At 53.9% G+C, this 12,443-nt stretch overlaps 1 protein-coding gene across 8 annotated transcripts in view; it reads right to left on the bottom strand.

Annotated features, from left to right (window-relative positions):
- The window catches only part of WHRN (whirlin), a 94,136-nt gene that overhangs the window by 18,999 nt on the left and 62,694 nt on the right, over positions 1–12,443 (bottom strand). For 5 of the 8 annotated variants that reach the window (XM_019633417.1, XM_019633416.1, XM_019633418.1 and 2 more), the window contains 5 exons: positions 9,321–9,523; positions 8,493–8,529; positions 6,999–7,211; positions 5,960–6,169; positions 2,867–2,899 (listed from right to left, as the gene is read on the bottom strand). In XM_019633417.1, coding sequence (XP_019488962.1) covers positions 2,867–2,899; positions 5,960–6,169; positions 6,999–7,211; positions 8,493–8,529; positions 9,321–9,523 — 696 coding nt within the window. The remainder of the gene's footprint in view (positions 1–2,866; positions 2,900–5,959; positions 6,170–6,998; positions 7,212–8,492; positions 8,530–9,320; positions 9,524–12,443) is intronic. The other 3 variants (XM_019633419.1, XM_019633421.1, XM_019633420.1) reach the window with 1 other exon arrangement.

Raw genomic sequence — 12,443 nt, 5'->3', positions numbered from 1 at the left:
GCCCCTCCACCACGGGCCTGCCTGCACGAAATGAAGAGTTCAAGAATTGTCGGGCAGGCCTGCCTTCTTGCGCTCAGCTCTCTGGGCTGACTTCTTTATGGGAGGGGAATGACTCTCTATTAGACAAATGGGAAATAAACCCAGTTTGTCAATGGGAAAAGGCTGCATCTGATTTCCATTGATCGATTGTGTCTGGTTTGAGAAAACACGGCTGTAGAAGGAGCCACGTCTAACCTGGGATTGATAACCATGCAGCATGACCCAGGGAATTGGGGCTAAATGGAAACTGGCTCCATTTGGGGCAACCGTCTGGGTCACTGACAGCCAGCCGCCTGCCACCTTGCCCGTCTGAGTACCAGGCAAGGGACATTTTCCTATGACAAAGGAGGCAAATGTTTACAAGGCCGGACGTTAGAAGAGAACCCTGAGTAGCTGGGAGTGCAGTTCCATTTCAGTTTCTGCTCCCCATTTCCTGGGCCGTCACTCTGTTCCAGGCCCTGGCATTGGGGACACAGACGGGAGACAGATGTGGTCCCTGCTTGCACCCTGCCACCTTTCCCTGCTTACTGGGGGAGACAAACTCAGGAAGAGGTTAAAGCACCATGAAGTGAAAAGCACGTGTGGTCCACAAGGGCAGGGATGTGGGCCATGACAAAGAAATGCTTTTGGTTGTCACCCGGCTTTGAGGGTTGTTTGTTACTCAGCGTCACTGCCGCGAAAACTCACTAATACATGGTGTTGCTGCAGACTAGCACCTGGCACTTAGTGGCGAATAAATATTATTTTTCTACACCCTCTCTCTGGAGTAATGCTGCAGCCCTTGCCCAAATGCCCGGAGAAGTGGTGGGGAAATAGAGCTGCCATTCCTTGCCACGCTGCCCCCGGAGTATTTCTCTGCATCTCCCAACAGAGAGAGGACTCAGTTAGAGAAGCCTTGATGGGGGTGGTCTGCCTCGCTCACCCAGATGGGGAGAATGGGGCTGCTGGTGGGGGAGGGGCTTTCCTGAGGGCACAGTGCATGGTAGGGACGGCGTGGAGGAAGCGTGCGGCTCCTGGTGCCCTGTGCTCCTGCAGGAAGGGGCTCCCAGGAGGAGGCGGATTCTCTCCTGTGGCTCCACACACAGGCAGCATGGCTTGTCCAGCCTGAAACCTGCCGTGTGTGCGGGAAAAGGGGGTTCCCAGGAGACACCAAGCCAGGGGTGGCCAGGCAGCGGGAAGAGCTGCGGCCCGCGGAGCCCACCATCACCTCTCTTCGCAGCTCAGGCCGCACGACCTCCCCAGGCCCTTCCTGCGACTGAACCTGTTCTGGGTACAAACCCACTCTGGTCGACTCTCTACCATCAGCAGCGTCCTGCTCAAGCCAAGTCGGGCCACGTTGGCCCTGCTCTCACCTGCCAGTGGCTCCCACCTCAAAGTGTAAGTCAAGGTCTTCAGCACAGAAGCTGCCACTGCCCTGCCCTGCAATCGCCCCGCTCCAGCCTCAGGGCCCCCTGGGCTTTGCATGGGTACTCCAGCCTCGCTCCTGCCTCGGGGAGCACTGGCTGTGCCCTCTGTTTGAAGCGCTCTTCCCAGAGGTGGGATGGCCAGCTCCCTCACCTCCTCCTGGTCTTTACTCAGGCATCACTTCCTCACCACCCCGACCCCTCTGCAAGTCCACTTCCTGCTTTAGTTTTCTCCTTAGCACTTTTCTACCTCTTACACTGTGTACTTCCCTTATTTATCTTGCTTACTGTCTGTCTGTCATCCCTGCCTGACCCTAAATTCCATATGGAAAGGTCTTCTTTGTTGTTCACAACTGTATTCCAGCAGCCAGAGCTGCTAGGGCTCACAGCAAGCACACAATCAGTATTTGCTAACAGAACCAAAGGATGAAGAGAGACGGGGTAAGACACAGGGGCAGACAGGCAGGCAGACAGGCAGGCAGACGACATTAACAAGCAGCTGCCTCCTTCACGAAGGCACTGGAACCAGACAGCAGAGATTTCAGCAGGCGCTCAGAGGCCGGCAGGCGTGGGTTGAATCCCGACTCTACAACTCACTAGCTGAGTGGCCTTGAGCAAGTGGGTTCGCCTCTCTGAGCTTCAGTTTTCTTCTCAGTAAAATGGAGATCATAGCAGTACTTGCCACTCTTAGCTACTGGGAGGGTCAAAGAAGATACAGTTGGAAAACATTATCCCAGTTCCATGGCGAACTCTCAACAAATGCCAGCTACTGTTGTTATTAAGAAAGGCCCCAATGATGAATTTGGCTCAGGCTCTGTGCTGGGCACTACGGATTCAATGATGACCCCAGCCATAGTCGCTGCCCCCAAGCAGCCCCTGCTCAAGGGTGGGGTGGGGGTGGGTAACTGTCTCATTAGAATATCATGAGACAAGACTCACCACGGGAAGCCCAGGGTGCTGGAGGAGCCAGAGGCTGAAAGTCAGCCACCTTGAGAGGCTCAGGGAAGTGCTCTTGGAAGGGGCGGCATGTGAGCTAAGGGCTGAAGTACACACAGGAGACAGCCAGGGAAGGTGATGTGGGAAGGAAAACATCCAGAGTGAAAGGCTAAGAAGTCTCTCAATAGCTGCACAGCACAGAAATGATCATTCTCATGTTACAGATCCTAAACCTGAGCTCAGAGAGGTGAAACCACTTTCTGAGGTCACACAGCAAGGAAGTGGCAGAGCTGGGATTTGAACGGAGGGCATTCTCTCTCCAGAGCCTGAGGAAACCTAATGAACCGTTGAACAAAAGAGAAAATGAGCACCAAGAAGCACCCTGGGTCCCCTTCGGGGCTGGGTGCAGACATAAGGGGGTGGCGGGAAGGGCCACAGCCCCCTACCTAAGGGACTCCCACAGCCCCACCCAGCAGAAAGGACGGTACCTCCATCAGGTCTATAAGCCACAGCAGCCGCTCCTGGGGAGGAAGGGTGGGCAAAAGGCAAAAAGAAAAATACATCAAATAAATATTAGGGGTGGGGTGGGCACAGCAAAACCCCCCAAACGCCTGCCTGTGTGTCTCTGTGTGTGTGCATACATGCGCGCGCGCACACACACACACACACACACACACATACACACACACACTCACACTCACAGTGGCAAAATAAACAATTCTCTTTTCTCTTTAGTTTGAATGCTTTGGGCAAGATTAAAGGAAGGATGGAAAAGAAAAGACCCCATTGCTACCACCAGCACTGCTTGGTTCTAACTGTCTCCTTGGAGGAAACCAGGGGTCCCTGATGCTCTGCAGAAACGACTCTTGTCCTTGAAAAGGCCATCAGGAGGTGGTCATTCACCTTGGGGCAACCCTGGGACTTTCCAGCAGGTGGGGCTAGGATCATTATTCGCATCTGGCAGACAGAAACGCTGAGGCTCAAAGAAGGAAAACGACTTGTCCAGCCTCACACCTGTAGTGAAAGGCAAAGCCTGACGAGGACCCTGTTCAGAAGACTTGATCAGAGAAGACCTAGACTTCCGGGAGGCCCAAGCCCCGTGCAGGCGGAGGGCACCTAGGGAGGGGTGAAGATGGGAGGGGGTGGGCATGACAGATCCTCAGCCCAGCATTTTCCAGCAGTCTTCAAGCATCTGCAAGGCCCTGGATACAAATCCTCAGGGTGCTTTCCCCAGTCAGGTTAGGCGAGGACAGAAAGAACGGAGGCTTCACCTGTCCTCAGTGTGTGGGCAGCATCTCTGCGGTGCTGCCTCTAGTCAGAAGGTGCTCACCATTCAATCCTCCCAACAAGCTGGGTAAAGCGGCACCCCTGCCTCAGTGCAGGTGGGGAAACTGAGGCACCAAGGGGTGAAGCAACCTTCTTTGCGAATGCCTCTCTTGCATGTACAACTTTCTCTTAGAATCCACCTGAGGGCTCAGCCTGGTCTTGGTTAGTCCAAATCTGACTTGCATGTGCTGTCTGGTGGGTCACAGACTCCCATAGCTGTTCACATCTCAGAAGCTTGGGGACCCCTTCTATATGTTTCCCAAAACTCCCTGCTCGAAATCATCCAATGGCCTTTCTGAAGTCTGCCTTCCCCATGGTGCTCTCTCTAGCAGGGCAGGGTCCACTGCCACAGCTGGGGCCGAGACTGGTCAGGGGCAGTACTCCTCAGGTACGGGAGAGACCCCTGGGTTGGGACAAGGTCACTGCAGGCCAGCGCTGAGCTGGGGCTGGGGCCATTACCCAGCGACTGCCAGGCATAACAGTCACCCTGACGCCTCCTAGTCCCGAAGCCTGACCTACCCTCAGAGCTTCGGGCTGCTGTGGCCAGAGCCAGCAAGGACCTCGGGCCATTTTACCCATTGGAAACTGAGGCCTAGAAAAGCCGGGGCTTAACCCTAAATCCCCTGTCCCCCATGCTAGAACACACCCCATCCCACTCACTGGATCTCTTGTCCTGGATTCTAAAAGGACCGTCCCAGAATTAGAGTCTTCAACCCCTCAGGTTTCAGAGCAGTGACTCATGGCTCCTAAAGCCCCACTTGGACATTATGAAGGCAGATTGGAGCGTGTGCACAGAGCCAAACGTGCAGCCCCAGGTGGGCGACAGCCTCCTCCCTGCCCCAGAAGTGACATGCTCAGTCCGAAGCATGACAATGTCTCCCCTGCAGCCATATCCAGAACCTGGAGGAATGCACAGCAGTTTCCTGGTCGCCCTAGGAAGGGACGAGGAATGAGGATGAAGGTGACTCAGGATGGTAGGGGTAGGAGGTGAAGGAGTAGAAATTCCCCCAGAAACTCAGATTCCCAGAACCAAAAAAAAAAAAAAAGCCACGCTGGGAATTGGGGTCTGCAAGAAAAGGCATGCACACTCTAGGGCTATTTCCTGGTGGCTGCAAGCTCATCCGTGCCCACTAACCACCTGTGCCAGCAACCCTGGACATCACCACACCCTCAGGGCTCCTCCTCTCCAACTGCAGAACTAACCACGTCTGTCCCGAGTCTAACTGGGATTCCACCCATAAGAGCTCCCGTTTCAGCGTCTGGGAGCTACAGTGCTTAAGAAACGTGACTTCCTCCTTCCTCTCCACAGGTGAGGGATGGTCCACAGGAAAGGAGAGTGTGGAGCCGGCCAGCCCTCCTGCCCCGCCGCCTGGCCCTTCCCATCACATCGACTATCGTAACTGGTTGTTTCCCATGATGGATAGCAAGGCATTTCCTCGGCCCCTTTCTTGCAAGGCCTCCTGGGATTAATTTGCCTCTGAGCTTCCTGGGGGCAGAACCACGCCCCGAGATGGACCAGGTGCTTTTCTGGGGTGGGGGGCTGGTGAGTCTGGGGGAAAATCAAGCTGGGGGTCCATGATAAGGGGACGTGTCTCAGGGAAGACCCGAATACCATGCCCACTGCCATGAACACACTGCGTGGTTCTCTCATGGGAGCCTCCCACAGGTTGTCATTATGTTAAATATTTGTCTCATCACCTGTGTTTCTTATCTTTCTCCCCCAGCCCAACCCGCCAGACTATGAGCCCTATGAGGCAGGACCACATCTGCTGTCTCCTAGAGCCCGTGCCTGGCACGCAGCAGGCACTCAATAATTATGAGGTTTTCACAGGTGAACAAACTCAGGCTCAGAAAGGCAGGCAGAGCTGGTAAGGGGTGGTCTCACTGCAAAGCCAGTACAGCTGCCCCTCAGTATCCGTGGGGGATTGGTTCCAGGATGCCACACGAATACCAAAATCCGCGGATGCTCAAGTCCTTTTATAAAATGGCATGGTATTTGCATGTAACCCATATTTGTACATAGGCTACAGCAGGGTACGCCTACATGTCACTTCATTCGCATGGATTCGGAATAGTGTTTGGCACACGGCAGATTCAAGTTTTGCTTTTTGGAATTTTCTAGGACTTTTTTTTCCAAATGATTTTCAATCCACGGTTGCTTGAATCCACAATATGAAACACATGGATACGGAGCGCCAACTGTATCTTTACTCCCCTGCTGGCCATTGAGCCATGACCAGGGCCGGGACACTCACCCTGGCTGAGCTGACAGTGGTGGAGGTGCCGTGGCTGCCTGTGGATGAGCCCGTGTCACTGTAGGAGACCATGGAGTAGGTATCTCCAGTCCCAGGGCCTGGGGGCTGCCGCGCCTTCATCGACTCGATCTCCCGCCTGAGCACCAGGTGGTCGAAACGCTCCAGGTCTTGCGGGGAGATGGTACCTCTCACCTCGGAAAGGAGCGAGAACTGGAGGTGGGGACGAGTAAGGCACTCAGCAGGGAGCCCCGCCAGCAGGTGGCCCCCTACTGCCCCAAATGACCTGCATGTAAATTTGACCACTGGGCTCCCCTCTTTAACCCTCTGTGGCTCCCTACTGCCCTCAGGAGGAAGTCCAAACACCTTCGCCTGGACCCCCGGGCCAGCATCCTCTGACCCCTCCTCCCTGGCATCTTAGCATGCACGCATGACTGCGACTTCCTGAACACGCCAGGAGCCCTTGGCTGTCCGTTCCACCTAGAACGCCCGTCCCCCTAGTTCTTTCCAAATTGCTTCTCCTCAGTGAAATCTCAAATGTAACCGCTCCCAGTGGATGTAATCACTTCTTTCATGCATCTTCGGAAACTCAGACTTCCACTAGAGCAGGGTTCTCAAAGCTGGCAGCACAGCAGTCAGCTGGGGCCTGTACACATTGCTGATGGCTGGCTCCCACCCACAGATGCGTGGAGAGAGCAGGCCCAGGGTGAGGCCCCGGCATTGCTTTTTAAGAGCGATCCAGATGATCCTAAATGTGCACTCAGCGTTAGAAGCCAATGTGTTAGGGCCCCAATCACAGGAGGCTTTAACTGACTGTCTCCCCAGGAGTCTGCGGGCTTCCCCAGGGCAGGGGGCTGTCTTGGTCACCAATCTCTGCCCAGGGCTCAATTTAAGCCTGACCCCTTGTGGGGTCTCAGTAAAGGAGCCGGTGACCGAGGGAGGCAGGGAAGGATGCATGGTCCTGCACAGCGGAAGCCAGGCCCCGCCAGCCCCCCACCAGAACCCTGCCAGCCTCCAGCCTTGCCCGAGGGGCACAGGTCACCTTGGCGTGGGTGTTGAGCAGCTCGAACAGGGCCATGACGAGGGCCTCCACGGAGACGCTGCCCCCGCGGTACTCCTCCAGGTAGTAGGACATGGTGGCGCGCTCCTGCTCGTTCAGCAAGTGCCGAGCTTGCTCTGCCAGCAGCACGCGCGCCTGGTTCCCCAGGCTGCTCAGCGTCACCTGGGAGCCGGCTGGCCCCTTGTAAAACCCAAGCTGAAAGACAGGAAGACAGAGGCCCGGGAATTCTGAGCTGCTCTGGAGCCCAGTGGCCGGGCCAAGCCAGCAACCACACTGCAGAGGGAAGGGGTGGGTCTCTTGGTGGCCTCGGCCCCCCCCCCCTTCAAGCCCGTAGGAGACATTACTGATATGTTCTCAGTGGATATGGCCTCGTGCAGTTGCAAAGTGCTTTATGACCTACATGGCACTTTTACGTATGTTATCTCATCAGATCCTTGTAACCATTCAGAGGCAAGCTATATTATTAGGGTTCCCATTTTAGTCTCTAAACTTCAGTATCTCCCTTGGTAAACTGGGGATAATAGTAACTTTATTTCCAAAATACAGCTTACATTGACATACACACACGCGCACACACACACACACACACACACACACACACCACCCCCTCCCTGTCACTGTCTCTATCATCATCAGCTGTGTCTAAGATGCCATCTGGTCTCCCCTCTGCCCCTCTCTGTCACCTACGCAGAGCTGCTGAAATGATCCTCTGAAGGCCCAAATCTCACCTTGCTCCCTGCTTAAGCCCTTCCACGGCATCCAGTCATTTTAGGGTAGCAGCCAAGTCCCTGACGTGGTCCACAAAGCCCTGTGTGATCTGGGCTTTGACAATAAGTAGGATGGCTCCCACTTGTCATCTGGTCCCAACTCCCCCTCGCTCCCCGCACTCCCGCATACTCCCCTTTCTTCCAACAAGCCAAGCCCTCTCTGCCTGCCTCAGGGCTCTGGCACATGCTGTGCCCACTGACTAGATCAGCTCCTTCTCACTTCTGTACCAGGTTTTGATCTCAGTAACTTCTAACATCCAGTTCACAGCCCAGATATCACATCAGCTTTTGCCCTCTCCTCCCCCATCTAAATTAGGCGTCTCCTCCGCTACTCTCTCACATAACACCCAGCACCTTGCCTTGAGGGCACACAACGTCTTCTGTGATTAGATGTGTGTGTAGGTTTGTTTCGTTTTATGTGTGTCTCCTTCACTGCGGGTTGGGGGGGGGGTGAGGGGGGGACGGACCTCCAAGAGGGCCAGGATCAGACCAGTTCTGTTTTTTGCTATTAACCCCAGGGTCTGGAGTGATGTCCAAGGCAGTGCACTCACAGACATGTGTAAAGTGGAGGGTGAACGGACAGACAGCGAACTACCCAAATAGATGGGATCACGTACATGAGTCACTCACAAACTCAGTCGGGCTCAGAGCTCCCCTCACCATGAGAGATAAGAAGCAGCCAAGGATACCCCAGACTGGGAGACCCTACCTTGTCTGTCCCTTCTGTGGTGAGATCCCCAGGAAACCTATCAAAAAAGACAAGCGTGTTCAGATGCACATCTGAGCAGTTCAGACAGGCGCGGGCAAGGGCAAGGCTGACCTGTAGCGGGACGAGTAAACCTTCGTGGGCTCAAGCTGCCAGAATTTGTGATTTTTAAGACGCAACCAGGAATGCAGTTTTTTTTACAGAAAACCTGATGTCTTTTTAAATGCTAGCAACTCATTTTAAAAATGTTTAATACTGTGCAGGTGAAAGGGGATGGAGGGGAGGAGGGGAGGGAGAGACAAAGGGAGAGAAGGGAGGCAAGGAGGGAGAAAGGTGGCCTGGGTGGGCCACCAACCAGTCTGAGACTTTGGATGGAAATCCAAAGATGACACATTACAATATAAGCAATTACGCAGCCATCTGGCAGCTCAATCTCATTTTATGACTTCCAAGGCCCTTTCAGCCAGGTAACTCGCCAGAACCTCATTCACAGATCTGGGAGGCGGGCAGGGGTTAGGACCCTCACTTTTCAAACAAAGCAACTAAGGGCCCCAAAATGGTAAGTGACTTGCCCGAGGCACTTTATAAAGAATGAGAGAGCTGGGTCCTGCGGTTCAGCTTTCCATGGGAAACAGGCCAGCAGAGGAGAAGGGACATGCCCAAGGCCATGTCTGAAAACGAAAGGGACTCTCATGTTGGGACCCCAGGCTCTGAGAACTGGGGCAATCGTTAGTGCTCAGGATGTGGCGGAGGGATGGGAGGGGGGGCCAAAGCTGGCTTTCAGAAACAGCCCCGGGGGCCTGCGGCTCAGAGCAAGCAGTGCAGCCTGACCCTGCCGAGTTCGTGGCGGTGTCCCCAATCCGGGAACTGGCGATCCACTTGGTCTCATCCACGGTGGTGCGGGCATGGGGCAGCCTCCCGACGTCCTTCACCGTCAGAATGAGGTGCTGGGACGACTTGAGCAGCTTGACCGCCTCGTCGTGCAGGATGCTGAGGAAGCTCCGACCATTCACCTCCAGAATCTGGTCCCCAACCTGCCAAGACCACAACACAATACAACAGTTACCTGGGCCGGAAACCAACTCACGCCACGGGCTTCTGAGCCCCGAGCCCCGATCCCCGATCCCAATTCTCCTCCTGGCCAGCCTGCCAAGGAGGTCGCTGAGGCTCAGAAAGGTTGTGTGGGTACCTGCAGGTCACACAAAACAAGTCAATGGCAGAGACAAACTTCCAGTCCTGATCCTAAGTCCACGCTCCTGTCACTAAAAAAGGCCACCTCCCCTTGACCTAGCAATGGCTTTGAGGGGAGGGTTTACAATGAGATTCCCAAGGGTCCCCTTATCCAGGAAACAACCATCATCTCACAGGATGGGGTAGGGGTGGAATTGGGGATAGGATGAGGAGAGAGATATGAAGGCCTACTTCTGTTATTTCCTTCTACGGTTCTACCTTGTTAAGAATTTTACCTCAAGCATGCATTCTTATGTTACCTTAAGATGTAAACGACATTTTAATTTACTTAAGAAAAAAAGCAATAAAATGAGAAAACCAGCCTCCCATCAAAGCAATTAACACATTGCTTCGATTCTTACAACAAGCAGGGAGTTTGATTTTGAAATGCAAAAATACTTTTTTAAATGAAGGGATTAAAAATTAAAAAAAAAAAAGAACCAACAACGTAACCTTCCAATAAAAATAAATATGTGACAAAAATAGAAGAGGTTGGATGGGAAGATGCCGCGGGGTGAGATGGGCACGTCTGAAAGGCTTAGAGCACGTTTCAACGCGGACGTTTCAACACGGAGGGTCCGGTGTTTCTCCTCTTGTCACAGATGTGGCGACTGCGGCCCATGGCATGGAAGGAGCTGCCCAGGGTCACCCCCCACTGTGGCCCTGAAGGGCACCCTCATCATGCCAGTTATTCACGGTTGCTTTTCCTCCTCCCTACCTTCCCTGCCTGCTGATGGCACATGATCAACCCCCCCGGGGGGGGGGTGTCCAGCATTTTTCAAAGCAAGATTTAGAAAAGGTGAGCCAAATGAGAATTTGGAAGAAAAAGAGGAGAAAAGAAGATGTGACAACGAGGCTGAGAAGCGAAACCCTGGTCTCCAGCTTCCTGTCTTTCTTTAACACCTCGCCAGCCGCTGGGGAGTTTCCATTACAGAGAGTGGCTCAGACTTTCCGCCTCCTCTCAGCACCAGCGCTCGCGTGCTCAAAGGCCCTGTGCATCTCTGCTTGCGTGACCCCACTCAACAGCACTCACTGCACACGTACTGGGTGCCAGGCTCTGTGCTGGCATGCTGTGTGAGCAAGACTCGCTCCTGCTTTCATGCTGCTCCTAGTCGCGAGTGAGCTCGATTTTGTGCTCTAATTGGGTTTTCCCCAGGACCTGGCACACAGTGGGAAGTCAAAAAAAATTCTTCGAATGAATGCAAAGTAAGATGCCCATTCCCCTCCATTCCTAGCTCTGGGCCCATCTCTGCACCAGCACATTACACCAGCCTGAGGTCCCAAATTTCAAACTGCTATTTACCTTACCAGGTGCTGACTGTGTGCCAGGCGCCTGGTCTGTCCCTTGACATATTTTTCCTTATTTAATATCCTGCAGAGTAGGCATCATTGCTGTCCATCTCACCAGAGAGAAAAACAGAGGCTCAGAGAGGTTAAGTAAATAGTGTGTGGTCGCAGAACTAGTGAAGGGGGCAGCTAGAATGCAGACCCAGGTCGGGCTGGCCCCAAGGCTCCTATTGGGCTGCTGTCAGGAGCTCTACTTGGGGGCATGTGCCATCACTTCAAATCCAGCAAAGACACCATCCTGCCAGCACTCCCCAGCCCTGCCCACAGCACCTGGATCTGAAAACCCACCCCCACCGTCAACTCTGCCGTTATTCCCCTGAGCAGATCCTTCAGGAAGACCCAACCAATCTTCACCTTCTTCCAGCCCCTCTGGCCCCCAAATCCGGGCCCCAGCCTCCTCCCTCATACCTGGGTTCCTGAGCCAGCATCCCTCGAGGCATTTACATCCAAACTGGCCCGACAGACCTCGCACCAGCTAAATTTTTCCTCAACTGTTTACTTTCATGACATCCTTCCCTGCTTAAAAACCTCCAATGACCTCCCACAATCCAGGAGGCAGCCAAGAGGTAGGGTTAAGGGTTTCGATAGACCACCAGACCCGGGCTCAAATCCTGGCTCTGTTACTTCCATGCTGTGTGAGCTCAGGTGCATCTCCTAGTAGGTTTTGTGCCTCCGTTTTCTCAGGTATAACGGGGAGGGCTAACCCGGAATTGTCCTCCAAATTCCTATAGTCATCAGCATCTGTTTCCCCTGCCACCAGCAATATCATAATTCTCTCTCTTTCTGCCTCGTCGAGCTCCCTATGGAGAACCTTGGGTCCCCGAGAACGTAGGCAGCCCCTGCTGGACTCCTTGGAAAGGACTTGCTTGGCACACGGCAAATGCTCACTCACTACGTTGCTTATGCATGAAGGTACGGACTTTGCGGCTTCCCACCTTGTCTCGGCAGCCCCCTCCCGGCCGGCTTTCCCAGATGCTAAGAAGCAGAGCTGCAGTGAAGACTAGAGAGCAGAGGGGAAACTCACTGTCCACCACTAGGCCCACCTGCACTCAAGTCATGAGCTGTCCCCGCCTTCCCGGAGTAGCAGCCGCTCCACCTCTCCCCTCTGCCCAGCTGCTCTCCACACCAGGAGTCCAGGCTGCACTTTTCATCTGCTCAAGTGCTCTGTTTTTTTTTAAGTATCCCTCTCAATAGCTTAGGCTTTTGTTAAGTGAAGGGAATCAATTTTAATCTTCCCCATACACGTCACTTCATCCCAGAGTTTAATTAAACGAAGTAGCATCTGAGAGATGAGATATTGAGGACATCCTTTTGTGGGCAAGCTTCTCCCTACAGGTCCAGGCCCCGGAGGAACAAAAGAAGGGACAAGTTAATTCC

Source organism: Hipposideros armiger, unplaced genomic scaffold (assembly GCF_001890085.2).
Source record: "Hipposideros armiger isolate ML-2016 unplaced genomic scaffold, ASM189008v1 scaffold_1306, whole genome shotgun sequence".
Classification (NCBI taxonomy): Eukaryota; Metazoa; Chordata; class Mammalia; order Chiroptera; family Hipposideridae; genus Hipposideros; species Hipposideros armiger.
The sequence above is the reverse complement of the archived record's forward strand: the minus strand, read 5'-3'. Positions and strand labels throughout refer to the sequence as shown.